Here is a 22497-nt window from a genome sequence, read left to right as displayed (position 1 = left end):
CCTAATCACGATCTCAATCCAGTCCCTAACCATGATCTCAATCCAGTCCCTAACCATGATCTGAATCCAATCCCTAACCACGATCTCAATCCAATCCCTAACCACGATCTGAATCCAATCCCTAACCACAATCTGAATCCAATCCCTAACCACGATCGGAATCTGATCCCAAACCGTGATGTAATAATCTCTATCTTCCATATATTCCTCACTCTTGATCTCCAATATCAATTATATAATGCCGCTCAGTTGCTGGTTGCCATTGCAATCTAAACCCATCATATATATATAACCACACCCCGGGAATTCCTGCTCAATAAATCCACACCTCTAATTCATCTCCACCACCAATCCACTGCGCTTCTCACTGCGTCGTCTAAATCGCCGTTGGAAATGCCGGATCAACTGCCGTGGGTCATTGATGTCGACCGTGGGGGACTGCCCCTGTATTCGCCGTTGCGATGCTATATGGATGGCATCCTGCTGCGGTCGATACAATAACTGCCTGATGAACCGAATCGCGATATGGGTTACAGTTATAGCCACTTGGTTATGGAGCCAATCCTAGTGTAAATTGGGTTACCAATCTCTCTATCTATAAGTTGGGTTACTAATCTTTCTACCTGCAAGTTGGGTTACGAATCTTTCTACCTATAAGTTGGATTACCAATCCCTCTACCGGTAAGTTGGGTTATTGAATCCTTAATATACATGTTGGGTTATGGGGTCAATCCTTTATATGTAAGTTGGCTTTCTTGATATACAACTTGGGTAATGGCGCGAATGTATATCTCTATATATAATATAAATCCGATCTCTAACCATAATCGAAATTCAATCCCGAACCCTGATCCAAATCTGATCCTGATCCCTAACCATAATCGAAATCTGATCCTGAACCCTGATCTAAATCTAGTCCTGAATCTGGATATAACAGTTATAATCTTCGAATATATCTTGCTCATGATCAATAATCTGAATAATATCATCGTGATGCGTTGTGGATGGAGATGATCAATTTCCTCTATGAACGGTGATATATATATACAATTCTTAATCATTGTAATGGCCTCAACGTTGCTGGATATGATGATATATCATATATGTTGGGGGTATTGATGGAATGGGGATATAAATATATATAACCTCACGCGGGGAATTCCCGCTCGATAAATTCACACATCCAATTCATCTCTACCACCAATCCGCTGCGCTCCTCACCACGTCGCCCAAATCGCCGTTGGAAATGTCCAATCAACCCTCGCTCATCGTCAATGTCCACCCCGGGGAACTGGGCCTGCATTCGCTGTTGCCATGCTACACGGATTGAATGCCGCTGCGGTCCATGCAATAACTGTCCCATGATCGGAATCGCCACATGGGGATATTGACACCGCTCGTGCGTCTTCTGGTAACCACCGTAGCCGTTGCTCTCCCACTGTTGGCAAATCCACTGCGGGGAATGGCATCCAAAACATGCCGCATATGCCTCATACCCTCGCCGTCCGGCCCCCCGTGGCTGATGGACCACCTGTTCGATCACCTGGTCCATCCATGACTGCGCAATCTGTGCCTGTGGATGGGGACAATTGCCAATCCTATGGTGCGCTGGTTGCCCTGTCATCCCGCATAATCGACATTGCCCGGCCCACCGGTCAAACGGTTCCCGGATGGACTCGATTTCCTGTCCATCCGCCTCCGCGTGCTGCGTCTGTCGTTGCATGGGCCCCTGGTAATATGCCGTCGACGGGAATATGGGATGGGCCCGACGTTTGGCCATGGGGGGGATGGAATGGTGGGAAATGGCGCGTTTGCGTGGACCGGGTGATGGTGTGGGAATGGCGATATGGTGGCTGTTGGGACTGGTGAAATGGCTGGTCCTTGGGCGGTTCTTTGGGCAGCCGTTTGGTCTGTCATGGATGGCTGAATGACTGGCTGAATGACTGGCTGGATGACTGGCTGGATGACTGGCTGGATCACTGGCTGGATCTCTGCCTGGATCACTGGCCGAATCACTGGCTGGATCTCTGCCTGGATCACTGGCCGAATCACTGGCCGAATCACTGGCCGAATCACTGGCTGGATCACTGGCTGGATCACTGGCCGAACCACTGGCTGGATCACTGGCTGGATCACTGGCCGAATCACTGGCTGGATCACTGGCTGGATCACTGGCCGAACCACTGGCGGCTGGATCACTGGCCGAATCACTGGCCGAATCACTGGCCGAATCACTGGCCGAATCACTGGCCGAATCACTGGCCGAATCACTGGCCGAATCACTGGCCGAATCACTGGCCGAATCACTGGCCGAATCACTGGCTTCCTGTCTGTTATTCTCGCGGGCACTCAGCCAGCCATTGGGACTGGCATTCGGACTGGCGGGATTGGGATCTATACTACTCTGACACTGGTCACATATCGCCTCAGCGTCCTCACACTGCTGCCGTGTATATCCATCCACCGTCCCGTCTAAATATATATCTAATGCCCGCCGTCGACAACCACCGCCAAGGTATTCCTCCACCCGCGAATCCACCGTGGGCGGATCCCCCCAACCCGCTCCGTGGCCATCGATTAACATGATCGCCTGGCTGGCGGCCCCATCGCGTCCGGCTCGTCCACTTTCCTGTCCATAATCCAACAAGGACCGCGTCCGGCCCATGTGGATCACCAGCCGGATATCGGGGATATCAATCCCCATTCCCAACGCACTCGTGGCCACGATCACCCCGGGATTCTGCTTCTGGAATGATGCTAACATCCCCTTTTTATCCACCGCCTGGCTGTAATAAGCGGGACATTGCAGTTGATGGGCAATCCGCTGGACGGTGGCAATCGTATTGGCATATATGACCACTTTCCCCTCGTGGAGCTGCTGAACGCGCTGCTGAATCCACGTAATCATCAGCTCGCTTATATCACAAGATGGCTCACCGGCGCCAATCTCGATCACTTGATATGCCACGTTGGTCCGGCTGGTCCGGCCGCGGAACCACTGGATCGTGGGGGAATCTAAATACATCCGCTGGCATAACAATGCTTCGCTTTCACGGGGCAAGGTGGCGGTTAATAACATGAGTTGGGTCTCCGCGCGGACCAATGCACCCAGCTGCGCCATCTGCTTCCGGAACTGGTATCCTTCCTGTAATATGATGTGGCATTCGTCGATCACAATGCGGTCCAGCTCCTTGGTCCACTGCTTCCGGTTAATAAAGGTCTGGAATCTCTCGCTCACCGCGGATTCCGGCGTCACCAATACAATCGATGCTCCATCGACGGGACGTCGCGAATCCCATTCCACACAGGAGATGCCCAAGGTCTGGCATCGTTGTTGGAGATCGGCACGTAATGCCACCAATGGAACGACCACAATGGTGGTGCCCCCATGACTCATCCATGCGGGCAACATGAACAATAAACTCTTCCCCGCGCCCGTGGGCATAATGGCGACAATGGGACTCTGCCGCTGGACGATGGACTGAATCACGGCTTTCTGGGTCCCACGAAACGTGGCGGATGGTCCCATCATCTGCTGTAATGACTCGTCGAGATCCATGGCTCGGGTATGGCTCCATCGCTCGATCTGACTAGCCTGGGCCGTGTCCTGGAATGGGGTGATCATGCGGGAACGCAGTGATTGGATGGCGGATGCAAATCCTAAAAACTGGTGCCATTCCTGGCTGCTTTGCCGGAATCGTTGTCGTCGATCGGCCACTTCGCCAGCTCGTTCGGTGGTTTCCCGCGCATATACAGCTCCCGCCACGTGGGGGCTGTGTCCAGCCTGCTCATCCATCATCCGGGCTATGATCTGGGCCTCATCCTCATGCAAATCATCCTCCGTGGTGGAATGGGGGTCACGGCGAACAAATGCCCGTTCTGCTCGCATATATCGGCGGCTGATTGCAATGGCAATCTCACGGTACGATGCAATATTCAATGTCTGCCCGGACAATCCCACAGTGCTCTCCCGTTGTAATATCCGCCGCACCCGTTCCGAGGTCCATGTGGGTTCCCACGGCGCGGAGGCCCAGATATGGGGATTGATGTCCTCCCGCTGATGCATCCACGCGTCGATGCGCCGTTGAAATGGCAATACCAGCCATAAATACCATACCAGGAGCTCACCCACCTCTCGTGGTAAATATCGATGGATGATCTTGACGTCGCCACTCACCTGATATCCTTTATGATACCGCGCCACCAATACCACCATGCCGTCCTCAATGAACATGTTCCGGATCCCACCAACGTGGCTATTCTCATGTCGAATGCTCAACAACTCCGGGGCACGAGCGGGTTGGCCCCATGTGAATTGGACCGCCGCCAGCAGCTTCTCCAAAAACGTGCGGATCCGTCGGTGGAATGCCTGCCAGCGGATGGGCTGAATGCCGTGGCCGTCGGCCTGGATCAATCGACGGCATAATGGGGGATGATCCTGGATATGCTGCCATAGCCAGCCGGTGCCATCGACGGGCCATGGGGTCCGCGGATCCTGCACAAAACTCCATTGGGGGTCCTCATTGAACGGGTTATCATATAGCTGATCCCATGGAATCACGGGCACCTGATCGGGGGCGCATTGCAGCAAATCCTCCATCAAGATCCGCCGTGCATCCCGTACCGTGTGGTCGACCATGCCACGGAACTGCCGCATTGTAAATTTGACATCTTTATATAACAGCTCATCACTATTCTGCCACGTCACATGGCCCTCCGTGGTGGTGTTGTAATGGATCTTCAACCCATACGTCCGTAAATCCAACATCCACTGCATTGGGCTCTGGGATCCACGCACCATAAACCGGTCCATCATCTGCGTCACCCACTGCAAACACCCTTTCTTGGATGGAGTGGCACGGGGGATGGGGATCCTCCGTACGCACTGTCCCAGTCGTTCTCCTGCATGGAACTGGCGGGTTCAGCGTCGTCCTCGTTCTCCGCCAGTTCCATGGCTTTCCGGACCACCATGAACCGGGCCAGTTTGATCACTTTGGACAAAATGGGCGGGTAATCCTCCGGGGTCCGCCATCCACCTCGATCGCGAACGCCCAACACCGCCATGGCACACACCAATGCGCAGTCGTATTCCCGGTGTACCACACGCTGGTTCAACAGCTCGATGCAAAAGTCCAAACACGCCCGCTGGAGGGGGGTTAATGGTGGAATGGCGCTCTGTGGAGCGGGATCCAGCTTGGGATCTAGCTCGGGATCCTCGTGGATCTCCTCATCCATCTCATCATCGTCGGTGAATGATTCGTCTTCGGAGTGGGACGACTCGCTGGATATGGGCGATGGGCTGAGTTCCCATGGGCGCCGCTGTCCAGGTTGCAAGACCATCGACCGTCCCGAACTCCGGGGTGGGATCCGGGGACGAGCAACCTGCACCAGTCGATTCCACGCGGCGTGTTGTCGTTGGGTGAATCGATATGGGGGATGTCTCTTGTCAGATGCACATTGCTGTGTCCGCCAAAAAAACATCAATATCTGCTGCCATGGACGAATGCGCTCTGGTATCGTCTCCAGATCCTGATATGCCTCCAGTGGCTGATACCGGGTTTGATGTTGTTCTGTCCGGATGGCTTCCATGCGCACAAACACGCCAGTGTGGATGACGGACTGCTGGCTGATCTGTCCCACCTGGCCCATGGCTATCCATATAGCCTGGATGGCACGTTCATTGGGATCGGCAATGGGGGATTGATCTATTTGGTCATCCATAGCGGGCATGTCGATATATTCCAACAGCTGGGTGCTGGAAAATGAGTGCAAATACGGCACCCAGCCCGTCCGACGGAGCCACGGATTGGCTTCATCCACATGGCCCTGTTGAATCCGCTCCGCGGCTTGCTTCTCGTACTCGGCGTACTGCCGGCTGGCTTGTTCCCAAATCGTGGATCTGGATGCGGTGGGAATGGGATGGGAGTCCTCTTTGTCATCAATAATAGCGAAATACTGGGACCCCATCTTCCGGGGGAAGATTCGCTGGCATCGAACCTGTCGACATGCCTGTTCCTGCCGTGCCAGGATGGTCTGCATGGTGGATCGAGTCGGATGACCGACGTGGGAGGTCCGGCTCCAACCATGTTGTTTGAACCAATGTTGCCGCATGGTACTGATACTGGGGCATACATATAAACATGATCCCGGTGATAATTGGCACTGCCAACCGTCTAATGGACCGATCAGCTGGGGGATAGCCTGGCTTCGGATGGGTGGAATATCCAACTCGATGGGATCTATGGCAATCTCGGGCCAGCCACGGACCTCGTCTCCAAGTTGAATCCGGATCACCGGCGATATATAATGGTGGGCATGCTGTAAATGACCTTCAATCTGGCTTGGCCATACACCATACTGGCATTCACGGCAGATTACAACGGGGAAATCTACCAACCGCTCAAAATATGCATTCTGGAATGGATTCGAATTCGTCATACTGCGAATGGCGGTGAAATATATAATATAATGATCCAAACTTTGTTGTGGCGAATGGCGGTGAAATATATAATGTAGTTATCCAAACTTTGTTGTGGGAGCGAGTGGTGGAATGGATTCGTAAACACTGCCCCTTGAACTGGGCACGGGCCATCTCTTATTTGAACGACGGAGTGGCTTCCGATATACCCCAACAAAAGTATTAAACGGTGAAACTCACCAGCTTTACAATACTTTTATAGCTTATCTGCTGGGTGAATCATAATAAAAAATACAGGGATTTATAAATAAATGATCAAATAATGTATGGTCCAAGTTTCATAGGAAACGCCTGGAAAAAGCTAATTGTCAGCTACCTTTTACGCTAATTGTTAGCTACCTCAGAACCCTGGATTTTTGTTAGTAAAAAAATAACCCTAACCCGAACCCTAATTGTCATCAACTTGCCGACAATTACATATCTTGGATAGGATATATATTTGGGCACCTAGATTTCAGCCCAATGTCTACCCCTCTTGATAGCTCACAAAAATCACCCCGCCAATATGTCTATATAAACCCGGCTTTGGAACCTGATGTATTCAGACAGAGCAACAACTGAATATATACAATCTTGCTAGTCACTTCTTCCTTTCCATCCATATAAGATACTATTTAGGATTGACCTGGAGTAAACCCACCAATCCGACACAACGCAATACGAGCACCAATTTGCCCCAAAGATTGATAATACAGCAGAATGTGTTCGAATGATTGATTTCTAATTCTTGTTTGTTTTGCAAGATAGCTTTTGCCACATATTTGTATATAAAAAGGATCAGGATTGACAGTATAGCGATGTTGGGAGGATCGTGCAACAATATCAATCATTTGAACCCCAATATATCTCCTTTTGTTGATCCTCGACGGATTAGTGCTAGTGCGAAAATTCTTCCGTTAATCACTAGTAGTCACGTGATGTCTTAACACTCCCCTTCGTTCAATATCCAAAGAATGAAAATTATGAATGAAAATAACAATAAATCAAAATTCGAGGGTGTTGAACGCTCGTTCTGACAATCTGATGATCTTGAACGTTATGGTTCAAAGATTCAATTCTCCTAATCTCGTAGCCGTAGCTCTTGTACAAACCACTTCAATATCTTCGGATTGACTGCCTTAGTGAGGCTATCCGCAAGCATTTGATCTCCAGGAATATGGATAGGCTTGATTTCATCACGTTCAATGAAATCTCTGATGACATGATATCGTATCATGATATGCTTGCTCCGGCTGTGCATCACAGGGTTCCCAGCTAGCTTTAACGCCGAGGTGTTGTCAATATAAAGAGGTATTGGCCCATTTTTATAAGTTTCCGGTTTCCGAATTGAATATAGAAAATGACGTAGCCATATTGCTTGCTTTGCTGAATTAGCCGCAGCAATATATTCAGCCTCGGATGAAGATGTCGCAGTAATTGGCTGCTTGCGACTTGACCAACATATAGGACCTCCAGCTAGCATAAAGATATAACCCGTTGTTGAACGTAGGTTTGATGCATTGCCATATGCGGCATCAGTATAACCAACCAGCTTCTTATCCTTGCTCCCCTTCAAATAAGAAATTGCGTAATTAGTTGTGCCTCAAAGGTAGCGAAGAAGATGTTTTATTGCCTTAAAATGGATCTCCTTTGGTTCAACTAGATGTTGACTCAATCGATTAACTGTCCTTTGAATGTCTGGTCGAGTTCCTCCAGCGAGATAGGTTAGTCGACCAATAGCATGTCGGAATTGAGAATGAGCCTCATGAGATAGCTTAGGTGAATCCTCATCTAGATTGAGATTAGGACTCAATGGTAGCATCTGTGGCTTTGATTCCAACATGTCAAATTCCTCTAGGATTCGTATAGTATAGAATTCCTGATCTAGACGAATAGATCCGTCTAACCATGTAATTCGGATTCCTAGGATCTTGTTGACTCGTCCGGAATCCTTCATTAGATGGAATTCTTTGAGCTTTTCCTTGGTCAATTCGATTGCTTTCTCATTCTTGCTGAAAACCAGGATATCGTCTACATATAAAGCAATAATCGTCCCTCGTTCATTGATGAAGGTACCAGGATCCGCGGTTGATGGCTTGAATCCAATAGAAGTGACAAATTTCTTGACTTTATGACACCAAAGGTTTGCAGATTGTCGAAGCCCATATAGAGATTGAAGTAATTCGCATACTTCATCCTTTCTTGGCTGTAGGCTCTTCGGTAAGCCCTTTGGAACTTCCATATAGATTTGCTTGTCTAGCTTTGAGCCCACAAAAGCATTTGTTGCATCTAATAAGTGTGCAGTAAGTCTATATATTACTGCAATAGCAAATAGTACTCGTAAGCTCTCTAAGCGTATAACCGGGGCAAAGGTGTCTTCGAAATCAAGTCCTTCCTGTTGTGAGAATCCCCTGGCAACTAGACGTGCTTTAAATCGTTCGATACGCCCATCTGCTTGATATTTGATATCGAATACCTATTTGCAGGATATCACAGCTTTGTGATCTAGTCTCTTGACAAAACGCCATGTTCCAAATCGAATTAGATTCCGGATTTCAAGTTCAATCGCCTTTCGCCACTGAGAGCCAAATTTTGGGTCATTCACTGCCTCTTCATATGTTTGTGGTATAGGGATCTCCCCTTCAGTTTTAACAGCGTTGTAAGCAAATTCATCATCGTCTCCTAATAGCAGCTTAATTGCAACTGCTAGATTTGCAACTTCCTGAAGACGAGCCTCCTATACAAGAGATGTGCAAGAAGTAGTATCCTTACTCGCCTCCCGTGCTTCTTGACGTCTTCCTTGCCGGCTTTTTCGTCTATATATTACCTCAGTTGCTGCAGATTTAAAAACGGCCTGCGTGGGTTTTCGAACTCGGTCAGTTCGACGGAGAGTAGTGGTTGGCGCGAGTGTAAATTCTGATTCAATTGATATACGTTCCGGATTCGTAGATGATTCCGGAATTGATGTATGATTTGTAGGGGTTTCTGGAATCAACTCATCAGTTGTGCGGACTTCCGGAATTAAATCATGAGATATCTCATTCTCAATATCAACTTGTATTGGAATCTCAGCGCCCTTGTTGGATTGGAATTCGATCATAGGTCCAATAGATTGTCCAATCGTAAAAGGTTTCTGTTGTGACGTCTCAATTTCACCACGTTCCCCAGATTCCTTACTCAAGAACCCATATTCGTCTTCTATAAAGATGGGATTGGTCACCTTATACTCCCTGTCTTGGCGATCGAGAATGACATATTGACTTGAGCTCTTTGTAAAGCCCACTAATGTCCCTTCCTTTGCTCTAGGTTCGAGCTTATCGTCTGTTTTAATATAAAACCAAACCTTGCAAAAGGGGACTCGGAACTTTGAAAGCTTCCATTCTTCACCAAATAAAGCCTCGTAAGGTGATTTCTTACTCCCCTTCAGGAATACAGTCCTATTCCTAATAAAGTTAGCCATTTCAAGTGCATATGGCCAATACACCTTTGGAATATTTATCCCTATCATCAGGGATCTCGCAATTTCTAGTAATAAGCGGTTCAATCGCTCTGCAACACTATTCTGCGCTGGTGTATAAAACTCTGTAAATTCAAGATCTATCCCCAGATCTTCTGCCCAAGGTTTCAATGCAACGAATTCCTTAGCATTGTCGAGTCGAATGTTAACTAGGAACACCCCTAGCTCCCTTTCTTGTCTCCTCATCCATCGAGACAATATTCTCTAGACGGTCTCTAACCGTCGATTATCAGTAATATGAATCCACGAGAATCGAGTAGCATCATCCGTAATTGATAGGTAGTAAGCCTCTTTACCTTCGCCTTTCCTGTATGGTCCCCAGAAATCCACTGAGACTCTTTCCAACGGTTTCTTTGTCTTAGGAACTGCATTCCTATTCTGTTGTTTAACACTCTTTGCTTGGATACACACTTCACAATCCTTTGAGTCTTTAAATGTTATCCCTAATCGCTTTGCTAGTCTACGCATCCTGCGTTCTCTAGCATGACCAAAGCGCCGATGTAGTAATTCCCAGTCTGGTTGCTTCTCTTGTGCCAAGAATGCCATAAATTCCCTATTTTGGCCTTGCGATTTTGTTAACAAAGCATCTTGATACCTTACTGTACCTAGATAGCTTGTCCGTCCAATATTATAACCCGTTGCCAATGTCTTCCGGTCCTCCCGGTAGAATCGATACCCATTCTCCTTATGAGAATTGTATATTCCATCAACATGCAACATTTGGGTTGATAATAGATTCCCTTTCATCCCAGGGACATACATAACATCGCGAATTCTTGCACAGTGACCATTCTCTAATAGTATAACAGCCAACCCTTTTCCATCAATTTTGGTACTTTTGCTCACTGTTCCCAATCGGCCTTTATACCTGCGATCCAAACTCTCAAAACATTTGATATCTCCAGTGTAATGACATGTTGCACCACCATCAATTACCCAACGAGTATCCCTCACTCGCTTAACTGACTCATCAATCAGTTCCGCATGCTCTTCACTGATCTTTGCAACTAGGGCATGCTCCAAGGATTCCTCAATCCTAACATCCCGTTTACCATTGCTTCTTGCGACTAGGGCCTGCTCATCCGGGGAGACCATCTCAACCCTGGCAGCCCGTTCACCATCGCTATCCTCAGTCGTTGATCCAGCATCGGAATCAGAGTCATAATCAGCTTTCCTAGCCGATCCGCGGTAAGGCTTCTTCTTGCCTTTAACCTGCGTTTTGTCTTTGCCTGAGCCTTCCCTGGCTCCACGTCCACGTCCATGGTTTTTCTTGCCTCGGTGGTCCGATTTCTTCCTTGTAGACTGCTTCCCAGTCTCATCCGAATCAGACTTGCTTCGTGGTTCTGGGCATTCACTCATTCTATGCCCTTCCTTCCCACAATTCCAGCATTTCAATCCTCTGATTCGATTGGCAGATTCAATAACTTTCTCTTTCTGACCAAGAATGCCTTCCTGCACCTGCAGTCGCGACAGTACATTCTCTCGAGTTATTGTTTCACTTCCCATAATAGCGTAAGTGATTGTTTCATAGTCCTTCGGGAGTCCTCTTAAGAAGAAATTCAGAATCATCAGCTCTCCTAGCTTGATCTGACCATCGCTTACATCTCGCAATTCAGCCTCCAGCTGTTCCAATTGCTGTAGCGAATCTTCTATACTCGCCTCCGCAGACTTCTTCCAATCCACTATCCTTTGAATCGCCATCATAATATCAACGTGAGTCTTCCGCTCGTACTTCTTCCGAATATAAGCCCACATCTCACCACTTAGCTTGCAATCCCTAACGGTCGAGATATCGTCCTGCTTAATATTCCCTAGAATATACAGCTTCGCTCTCCCATTAGCTGATTTCCACCCTTTCTTCGCAAACAAGGCCTGAACCTTCGCAGGGTCCTTCTGGTATTTCTCCGTCAATTCAACCACATCCCAGCAATCTTGTGTTTCCAAGAATATTTGCATCCGCAGCTTCCAATTCTTTATGTTCGACCGGCCCACCTTCTCTATCTCAAAGGTCGTTATCCGAACGTTTTCCGGTCCAGGGTAATCAGGAATCGCATCCTGTTGCTGGTTCTCTTGACCACTAGCCCTATCTCCCGACATATTGGCAAGCTCGCTCTGCAACTGGCCCTCCGGTGAGGTGTCTTGTCTAGATTCGTCTGGGGTATTCTCTGATGAAATAAACCGTCCTTGTGCGTCTCGTCTCGGTGTCATCGATCAGTCAATTCGAAATCAGAATCAATTCAAATCAGGGTCCCCTCGGGGTCACGTAGCTATATAGCCCAAAACTCGTTTCTGAACAGGTTGATCAGGCTGTCCAAGTCCCGAGAATCGAGGATACAGCACACCAATATTCCACTAACTGCTTGCTCACAATAGGGTGTTAATTCTATTGTTCGCCCTGAGGTGCCAGACCTATTCGAAGATAGACGCGGTTAAGCTATCCGACAAACCCAGACCTTGGACATGCTACCATGTAATGGAACTCTTGGTGAAGAGCCGGGTGCCAAGGATCGTGAGCAGTAGTAGATATATCAGTTGTACGCTTCCCTTCGGGGGATGATGATTCTTAATGGAGCGTTCTCCACGTTCTTCTTTCTGTTATTAACTAGAGTCTATCTAGATAGATAGATAGATGTTTATTACGCCCGGAGGCACTAAGCCTATAGGGCACTAGCGTATTAATTACATAATCCATTTCCCACAGATCCGACGTAAACTCGTGATAGCCCATAATTTGTTCTCGTACCGTGTCAGCTTGGTGTTCGGGTTCTCCGGTTGGTGTTTTTTAGGGTGGGGAATTTCCCTTGTTAAAGGTGTTGGCTAGTAGATGGTCTTAAAGGTTATCTTCTCCAAGTGTGCGGTGTCCTATCTTCGGCGGCCGCAGCAGTATCTACCTGGGAAGGGATAGATTACTTCCTTTCCCCTATGTTGATGGAGGTCCGGCTTCGGGTTCCTGTTCTAATCTTCCTGTTGCAATTGCGTACTTGATTACTGCCTGGACGGCCTTCATGTCTGGTTGCCATCGATCCGGGTCGGAGCGTGATTTTCCGCCTAGGAAGAAGGACAGGTTACCTCGTCTCGACTCTGTGCATTGGTTCATGCCTTCTCTCATCGCTGTCCATTTTGTGCAGCGGAATAGGAAATGTTCCACTGTCTCACTTGCTTGTCCACATGCGCAGAGATCGGAGTCTGCTGCGCCTATCCTATTCAAGTAGCTGTTGAGCCCTGTCATTCCTGTCCGAAGCTGGGCCAGGATTTTTGCCTCTTTCCGGTTCAATCTGTCGTACAAGCTCCTTGTATGTTTTCCTGGAAGAGCTGCATCTACAGCCTTTGAGTATTTACCAACATTCTCTGGGAGAGTCCATTCTAGCTGCCGTTCCGCAAGGGCGAGCCTGATAGCAGTTGATCTAGCTTGGGATGGTTGTTTCTCCGGCAGATGCTCTGTTCCTGTCGCTTTCTGTGCTTCAGCTTTTGCTCGTTGTTTCAAGTTGATATCTGCATGTGCTGGTATCCAGATTGCATTTACTGCGTTTCCTCGCCGGTATAAGGTCTCAATCTGCTTATATATCCGCTGGATGGTTTCTTGACCAGATTGCTGGCGGGGTTGGCTGATTGCTGCCACTGCGGATCTATTACTGCTAAGGATAGATATCCATCTACAGCATGCCCCAGGAGGGACTCGTTCTAGGGCGACCGCCATCGCTTCTAGTTCTGCTGTATAAGGATTCTGCTCTGTCCTTTTGCCCAGGGTGATCGAGAAGCTGGATATGTCGGTTCCATTATTGTCTGCCTGGGTGTCTCTTATATGGCCTCCTATACCCACTATTCCGGATCTAGCAGATGCACTTGTGGCAATTAGGATACCAATTGCCTTCTTAGCAATTTGAATGGTCTGTTCCCCGTCTTTTTCGTGTATCGTTTGTATACGCGCTGTCCATGGTGATATTGTGAATGCTTGGATAGTTTCTATCCGCTCGGTTGTTGTTGTTGTCTCTAGGGCTCGAGCTATCCTCTGTAGCGGAGACCTGAACCTCTGGGTTGTGATAGTCCTTAGTTTGACTAGGGGGTTTGATTCAGGTAGTGTTTGGATGTCGATGTGTAGTTTTATAGCTTTCTCCATATGTCGATTGTGGAACGGCTGGATGCCTGCTTCTGCCTCAGCCACAGCAGTTGCTACTGTCCGAAAGGCCCCCGTTACTGCAATAGCTCCATGTTTCTGTATTCTGTTTAAATATTGTGTTCCCCTTGCTCCACAGGCATGCATCCAGACACTAGAAGCGTAGTCTGTCACTGGAGCTACTGTAGCTCTAAATAGTTGTCTTGCTGACCGTGGGGAAGTCATCTTTAGCCTTCTCAGCGCCATGGCTGCCGTGAGTCCTTTGGTAGCAGCATTGGCAATGTGTTCCTTGAACCGTAGCTGGGAATCCATCACTATTCCTAAAATCTTTGCACTTTCCTTTGGTTCGACTATTTCGCCTTTAATCAAGAATGGTATGCTGCTTGAACGGCTTGCCGTCCGGGTGAAGTGAACTATGGCCGTTTTATCACATTTAAATGTTGCCCCGCTTCGTCTTTCCCAATCCAAGGCTCTGTCGATTATGGCTTGTATGCTAGCCCGGTTTACTTCTGCTGATGGGCCTGATACCCATGCCGTATAGTCATCCACAAATGCAATTGCTCCTCCGGAGGCACTTATCCTGTGTTGTACTAAATCCGCATTGAAGAACAGGAATAGTATTGGGGACAGTGGTGATCCTTGTGGTAAGCCTGCCTGTGGTAGCTCCCGTTGTTCGCTTGTAGATCCATTAACCAGGATGTTTGCTGTGCGTCTTGAGCAGAAAGCATCAATCCATCGAACTATTTGGTCAGGTATTCCTCTTGCCTTGAGTCTCTGCAGCAGTCTCTCTTTGAAGACTCCATTATATGCCCCTTGGACATCAAAACTGACCAGGCTTAGTACCTTCCTATTTCTCCAGGCCTTATAGATCTCTTCTTGCAATAATAGAAGTGCCTGTTCTGCCGAGCGCCTCTTCCTTGCTCCAAAGTGGTTTATAGGCAGCAGGCCGAACTCCTCGACAGCGTATGATATCCTTTCCGCGACGACCGCTTCCAGTATTTTACCCAACGTGGAGAGCAATGATATTGGTCTCCATGCTTTAGCCAGCGCGTAATTTTTCTTGGCCGGCTTCTTTAGCGGTATAATCTTAGCATTTCTCCATTGGGAAGGGAGATCGCTATCTTGAAGTGATATCTGAAAGATACGGAATACTCTTTCTTTGACCACTGGCCAGAGCTGCCTCCATACCATTGCTGGGAGGCCATCCTCTCCGGGTGCTTTCCATGGCTTAGCTTCAAAGACTTTTCGTTCAATCTCCTCCATAGTGAGATCAGGCATGTGTATCGGCTCTCTTTGTGGCCGAGTTCCCTCATCTTCTATTCTCGTCGGTAATGGTGGGAAAAATGTAGCAAGCAACTCTTTCATCTGCTCTCCTTTATCTTTGGTAGTAGATCCATCTGCCTTTACCAATGGTGGTATTTTGTCGCTGAATGAGCTGCTATTAGGTTTTAGATATTTAGTTGCCTGCCATATATTTGCATCATTAGCAAGGAAATCTTCCCAGTGTATCTTCTTCTGTTTCCGGATTGCATCATGATATTCTTTTGCCGCTTTATGTGCTTGTTGTTCGAGCTCATGGATTATACATCCTGCTCTACGCCGCGATCTAGCCTGATTTCTCCAGTATGTGTATATACGGCGAAGCTGCGTTAGATCTGTCGTCCACCATCGTTTCGCGTATGGTGAGGGTTTTGCCTTTGGTGTAAGTTTTGAGACTGCTTCTGTGACCGCTATCATCAGGCGATCCGTCTGCAGCTGGACTGAGCCGTCCAGGGGAACCCCTTGTAAGCTGGTAGTGACTCTAGCTCTAATTTCTGTCCAAGGCGCGTTCTTCCAGAGCAATCTCTCAGTGGTAGGTCGATCCGGGAACCTCTTATATAGCTAGCTAGGCACCTGACAGACGATATTTTACAGCTATCCCGGATGCGGTTGTTGCAGCGCATAAATCCAATCGGCTGCTCTCATTGGATATCAACCGGTCCTCATCACAAGGATTTGCCAAGAGAACTGCTTACTAAATTAGCGTCCACAGTCTTGCACATAATTATGTATGGCAACCTATGTCCAATAGTTTCCCTTCAGATAGACACACAAGACACACAGAATACGATACGTTACACGTTCCCACTTTATTTCTCAGCACCCCATCCCCCTACGTTTCTGGGGGACAGTCATTATAATACATACGAATTCGTGCTTATAAGCAGGCTCACCCCGTAGGGTTGTTGGATCGCCCTTACTACCGTCTATGCTTCGTGATACGGACCGTAGTTAAACCAACACATACCTTTCCTCTAACTATAGTACTAGTCTGAAGTCCTTACGTCTCCACTTCTTCGTCACGCTAGTTAATTAATGGGGTTGTAAATGCTCCCTGGGTTGCGAGCAATTAGCTATAGAGTATAGGACTCTGTATCCCATCCAAATTACAGTCCTCCCCTGCTACGCTCTTACTCAACGCAAACGTTAGGCCTGGGTAGCGATACCGATCCGGGGACCTGCGGGGTGGTGATGGAAAATAATATACTGGCTCTTAATGAAGGCAGCGCCGAGATAATTGACGTCGGGTCTAGGACTGGGTTGGAGACTACCATAGCAATGGGTAGTATTGCGATAATACACCATGAATTCACCAGGAACAACGGCGGTATGTTCACCAATGTTAACCCTAAAGTCAGGAATGATAGTAGTCATAGTGCACGGGAAGTAGTATCCACCCGTTGCATAATATTTATAGGAACCAGTAATCTTTTTGTAGTATGCTTGGATAATGCTCTCCGGAAGGAGAATAAGGGAGGTACCAGTGTCGATAGCAGCATAGAAAGGGATAGAACTAGAGGAATCGCCGTCAATACTATATCCATCAACGGAAATATTCCATAGTCCCCGGCTAGCATCAACATTCGTCCAGACAAGCGGCCCCTTAAACTTCTTAAGATCAATCCAACCAAAGTCAAACATACCAGGTGCCTCATGCTTAAGATATGCAGCAAAGAGGGGGGCATTAAGTCGGCTCTTAATATTATCAAAGAAGGTTTGCTGCTTTATAGGATAAATAGTATTCAATGTAGAGAAAGCTAATCCAAAAATACCATCATATGGTCTGTTAGGATTGAGCGCCTGTGTGATGGGTTCAACAACATCAACAACCTGAACAGCCTGGTCGTGATAGGTAAGATGCTGACCTATACAAACTGTATCCCGATACACTCGACCTTGGAAAACGACGCCTCTTCCGTTTATAGACTTCCAGTAATAATCCTTCATCAATCTGCCACTTGCGGGGTTATAAGTAGCGTGGGATTCAACATAAGGGGTTTCAGCAGTATAGGTCCATAGATTACCAGAAGCAGTGTCAAGGACAACTTGCAAGTTACTAGTACCAACTTTAATAGGAGTAAGGTATACGATATCATGTTTAAACGGAGCAGCGATAGCGGAGTCGGTCCAATCGGACCTGGTTGCTAAGGCTATATTATATAGAGCTTTAACAGCAACCTGTCTAATAGAGAAGCTGGTATTAGTAGGGAAAGGGGAAGCAGTAGCAAGGACCAAGAGGACCAGAGCAGAGATGATAGTCTTACAATTAACCATTTTGACACAGATGCTAATAATAATATTACCCTAGGTATGAGAGTGAAAGGGCAATTGTGGACTTAACTTGATATTTAATTATTTACATAGTAGAGCTGGCTGTGGGTTGGGTTTAACTAGAACCCAACTAGAACCCAACCCAACCTTTTATGTTGGGTCGGGTTCTGGTTATTGGGTTGGGTTATATTCTTCGACCCAACCCAGTCTTGCAAGCCAAAACCCAACCAACCCGGCCCAGTGCCAGCTCTAATAAAAGGTTAGGTTCGTGTTGGGTTCTGGTTAAAGGTTAAACCTAACCAGTTCACAGTCAGCTCTACTCACCGCCCGGCAATACCTACCTATAGTAATCGCTTTAATGAACGCCTCCTTGGGAACCAACTATCACACATGTACCTCTAGCAATGGTGACATGGTCTGAAAGAGACACTCCACTATTACTTCCATAGCCGACGGCAAAGAGTAGATTATCCTCGGGAGTCAGGATCAACATTAAAAGGTATAAAGATCAAGTTACGGTTACTTAATTAATTGGGTTTTTCTTTTCGTTATTATAACAGTTTTAATCTCATCTCTGTTAAAATGGTTAACTCTAACTCTAAGACTATTATATGTGCTTTGGCTCTCTTAGCCCTCGCTGCTTCTACCTCCACCTTTAGTAATCGTTTCTCGATCAACCAAGTTCCTATTAATATTTCTCGTGTCCACCCAGCCGCTATATACGCCAGGGCTCATACTAAATATGGTGTTCATATTCCTGATTATATCACCTTAGCTGCTAGGTCTGGTAACCCTGATGTGGCTGACTCTGTTTTCGCTAATCCCTATCTTACTGATGTTACATACCTTTCTCCCATTAAAGTTGGTAATGACGAGTTATTGGTTAGCTTTGATACTGGTTCTTCTGACTTGTATATATTTATCTTTATTCTCTATATAAGTATACATACTAACTGATATAGCTGGGTTAAGACTAGTGCCACCCCTTATGCTGGATCTCGTGTCTATAATCCTAGCACTGGTATATTGCTGCCAAATTATTACTGGCATGTTACATATGCTGATGGCACCGCCGTTGGAGGCACGGTATATAAAGATGAAGTTATGGTCGGCAATATTAGGTGCTCTAACCAGGCTATTGAGATAGCTGACTCTCTTATTGCATCAGAGATGGTTACAAAGTATGTAACAGATGGTATAATGGGATTTGGCTTCCTTGAGTTGAATAAGGTACAACCTATACCACAGCTTACTTTTTTTGAAAATGTTAAGGCGACCCTTGATATACCAGTCTTCGCAGCTTATCTCAGGCATCTAACCCCTGGTAGCTTCGATTTTGGCTACATTGACCCCCACAAATACACTGGGCAGATCAGCTATATAGGTGTTGATCGTAGTCAAGGATTCTGGAATATTTCCTTGGATGGATTCTCTGTTGGTTCTGTTTATTCTGTTTTTTATCCCTTCTATGTTATACTTGATACTTGTACTTCTCTTCTCCTCCTTGAGGACTATATTATTGGCAGGTACTACACCCATATTACCACAGCTTATTATGCTTATGAGCATGGTGGATGGGTCTTTGATTGCAGGGAAGATATTCCTTACTTCAGTCTTAAGGTTGGTGCATATGAGGCTGTCGTTCCGCCTGAATACATCAGGTATACTCACCTTGGTGGTAACGTTTGCTTTGGTGGTATCCAGCGCAGCCTACACCCGGGCTACAATATTCTCGGTACTACATTCCTTAAGACCCAGTACGTTATTTTTGACGGTGGCACTACCGGACATCCCCGGGTCGGTTTCGCTAAACAGGCCTAGGTGTACCTATAGTTTCAGCCGTAAGGGAAACACAGTCATAACTTCATAAGTAGACTAAGACAACGATTCAACGAATATAGAGACTTTGCATCTCAAATTTGACTCAAAGATCCTTGTTATGAGCTGACCTCATATGAAATAGGTTCGGGCAGTCAAGCCCTCACCGAGAACGTGCGACACGTGAAGATATTCCCGAGTATCGGACAGGCGCTGAGCATGACACCTAAGGATAACACCCTTGGGAAATGCATCCGGTGTGACGGCCGGACGTGAAGTTATTCGGAAGCAAGTGCGGTTTGACGTTCGCGCGGTTGCGGAGACGGAGAAACGTAGTCCCGACCACGTGAATCCAGAGCACGCGGGTAGGGCTGCGGGAAGAGGGTTATTACTGTCACGTGAGCACGCTACGGATATAGCTACTGGGGAATAGCCTCATGTTCCTGTTTCTTTCTTTCCTTCCCTATGCTTAGTTTTCTCGATTCTAGCTGCCAATATGATTATTGTTTGAGCCTTCACATTAAACTAAGCATCTCCTTTTTCTTTTCCACGTCTAGCAAGCTGCACGACGACCTCGTTGATCCCCATTAGCGAGACAGTCAACAGCAACTAGACGCTCACCCTTTTTTTAAAAAAATCTTTTCATTACCATATCGAACCGAACCCCGAGAATAGAAGCGAGTCATAGCACGACTCAACGAGATGATAGAGAGCCTTAAAGCTCTAGAAACCGATCGCCGTCTCTCTTACCTAGCACCACAGGAAGGGCATGACGAGGAAGAAGGTGTCACTGCCGAGGAAGGCACCTACACTGAAGAAGACTTCTTGAAAGAAGCAAGACTGAATCCCAAGCAACTCTTTGACTTTGTGTATCGTCGCCAGATGCATATCATAAAGCAATACTGTATCCTGTATCAGAAGCACGAAGAGGACCTAGCTGAGAAAGATGACCTCAAAGAAGAATTTAACGCCCTCAAAGCGGAACACAAGAAGGTTCGAAAGAACATGGAACAGCTCCAGAGTCAGCATCAGGAGTTGGAAGCAGATCGCGATATGTTCAGGGATGCATTCGCCAGGGTACAGTTGCGCGTGAGCAGTGAACCTGGCACCGGAGGAGCAACAGCGAATCATGCCACCGACCGAACCCCTAAATCGATCAAGTTGCCAAAAGGATTGAAACTATCAGATGGCGCAGAACCAACCTTCGAATCGTGGCTTATTGACATGCGAGCTTCATTGGACAACAACCGAGATCACTATGAGACACCAGGAACACGCATGGCTTTTGTGAAGCGCATGTGCGAAGGAAGGGCTTCAAAGTATCTGTTGCCACGGATGAGGGATGATTCACCGAACCCCTTTACCGATGCAGAGGACATGTTCGAGCACTTGAAAACCATTTTCCTAGATGTCAACCGTGTGAACAAAGCAAAGGACAAGCTCTATATTCTGCAGATGAAGAAGGATACGCGTTTTCAGGATTTCCTTGCTGATTTCACTCAGCTAGCTCAGGACTCCGAACTTGAGATTTCTTCATGGAAGAACGAGCTTTACCGCAAGTTGAACTTTGAGATGCAACACGCCGTGATGAAGGAAGCAGACGAAGAGGGCATGGGATGGGCTGCATTTGTAAATGCCTGTTATAAGACTGCCAACCGCCTTGAGCAGATTAATTTGGCTAAGAACCGTATTCAGCGACGTGGAGGAGCAGCACGCTCTAACACAGCCAACAACAACAGCAACCCTGCTAGTCGCGCATCCACACCTGGGACCGGACAGGCCAAGGGAGGCAATAACAATGACGCCAATAAGAACCGTTCAGGATGGATCGACAATGCTGCTAGGGCCGCGTTGATGAAGGAGGGTAAATGCTTCAAGTGCTTCCAACCAGGGCACATTGGTCGTGACTGTTCCAATACTCCCGCGAGCAAGCCATACCAAGCTCCCAATAAAACGGCGGATCTGAAGGAATTAGAGAAAGATGGAAGCGATGATAGTGACGGATCAGATTCGGAAAACGGAACAGCCTAAGAAAAGTCTCTATCTTGGGCTCGATCGAGGTCAGCCTGTGTGGCATTGATCTTAGTCAATTGATTGGTCGAGAAAAGGATAGTTTTACTATGTGACGGCCGGACGTGAAGTTATTCGGAAGCAAGTGCGGTTTGACGTTCGCGCGGTTGCGGAGACGGAGAAACGTAGTCCCGACCACGTGAATCCAGAGCACGCGGGTAAGGCTGCGGGAAGAGGGTTATTACTGTCACGTGAGCACGCCACGGATATAGCGACTGGGGAATAGCCTCATGTTCCTGTTTCTTTCTTTCCTTCCCTATGCTTAGTTTTCTCGATTCTAGCTGCCAATATGATTATTGTTTGAGCCTTCACAGTACGAGCTGAGAATCTTATTGTTTTCTCTCCTTCTTTTCTTCATGTTATGTTTTCTATTTTAATATGCCCTTACAGTGCGCATTAGGCGGGACTAGCCCGTAACACCATACTGGCATTCACGGCATACCACAACGGGGAAATCCACCAGTCGTGTAAAATATGTTATTCTGGGATGGAATGGTGCTCATTATGCTATCGTTGTAGGTGATATATAATACCTAAACTGGAACGATGGAGTCAAATGGTGGAAGTGAATGGAAATCCGTTGAATAATGTATGGAATGTATAACTAAACAAACACTGTCTCTATCTAGCTACGGATAGACCACAGCCTTAGCTTCCGATGCACCCCAACAAAACTATCTTACCAGAAAACTCATTGACTTTCCTATGCTTCCTGTAAAGAGGTCAGGTCCTAGACGGGGTCTGGCAGGGGGAGCGATGGTCCGAATGTGGGTTTAGGTTACGGGAAGCTTGAAGTACCTAGCGATTACTATGGAGATTGTATGACCGGATCTGCTAAGTAGTCTCTCAGCAAGAAATGTAGGATTGTACGAGAATAATCGCTTGCCCTTTCAAAGTCTTCGTTAGAGCTTCGCTCTATATACATGAAGA

The 22497-nt window shown here is 47.2% G+C and overlaps 5 protein-coding genes across 5 annotated transcripts; 2 read left to right on the top strand and 3 right to left on the bottom strand.

The window, feature by feature from the left end:
* Window positions 1–1147: 1147 nt before the first annotated feature.
* EYB26_006329 (uncharacterized protein) lies at window positions 1148–6438 on the bottom strand (the record flags this gene model as incomplete). The annotated part of the gene is made up of 2 exons (XM_054265605.1): window positions 1148–4839; window positions 4887–6438. 2 exons carry the CDS (start codon window positions 6436–6438, stop codon window positions 1148–1150), a joined length of 5244 nt encoding a protein of 1747 aa, XP_054121580.1.
* Window positions 6439–12894: 6456 nt separating this feature from the next.
* Window positions 12895–15825, bottom strand: EYB26_006328 (uncharacterized protein; the record flags this gene model as incomplete). Its single annotated transcript, XM_054265604.1, has 1 exon — window positions 12895–15825. One exon carries the CDS (start codon window positions 15823–15825, stop codon window positions 12895–12897), a length of 2931 nt encoding a protein of 976 aa, XP_054121579.1.
* Window positions 15826–16554: 729 nt separating this feature from the next.
* On the bottom strand, window positions 16555–17682 carry EYB26_006327 (uncharacterized protein; the record flags this gene model as incomplete). The annotated part of the gene is made up of 1 exon (XM_054265603.1): window positions 16555–17682. The coding sequence occupies one exon, from the start codon at window positions 17680–17682 to the stop codon at window positions 16555–16557; it is 1128 nt and encodes a 375-aa protein (XP_054121578.1).
* Window positions 17683–18261: 579 nt separating this feature from the next.
* Window positions 18262–19500, top strand: EYB26_006326 (uncharacterized protein; the record flags this gene model as incomplete). The annotated part of the gene is made up of 2 exons (XM_054265602.1): window positions 18262–18590; window positions 18642–19500. 2 exons carry the CDS (start codon window positions 18262–18264, stop codon window positions 19498–19500), a joined length of 1188 nt encoding a protein of 395 aa, XP_054121577.1.
* Window positions 19501–20199: 699 nt separating this feature from the next.
* On the top strand, window positions 20200–21528 carry EYB26_006325 (uncharacterized protein; the record flags this gene model as incomplete). Its single annotated transcript, XM_054265601.1, has 1 exon — window positions 20200–21528. The coding sequence occupies one exon, from the start codon at window positions 20200–20202 to the stop codon at window positions 21526–21528; it is 1329 nt and encodes a 442-aa protein (XP_054121576.1).
* Between the last annotated feature and the right edge of the window lie 969 nt (window positions 21529–22497).

This window comes from Talaromyces marneffei, chromosome 4, assembly GCF_009556855.1.
Source record: "Talaromyces marneffei chromosome 4, complete sequence".
Classification (NCBI taxonomy): Eukaryota; Fungi; Ascomycota; class Eurotiomycetes; order Eurotiales; family Trichocomaceae; genus Talaromyces; species Talaromyces marneffei.
The sequence above is the reverse complement of the archived record's forward strand: the minus strand, read 5'-3'. Positions and strand labels throughout refer to the sequence as shown.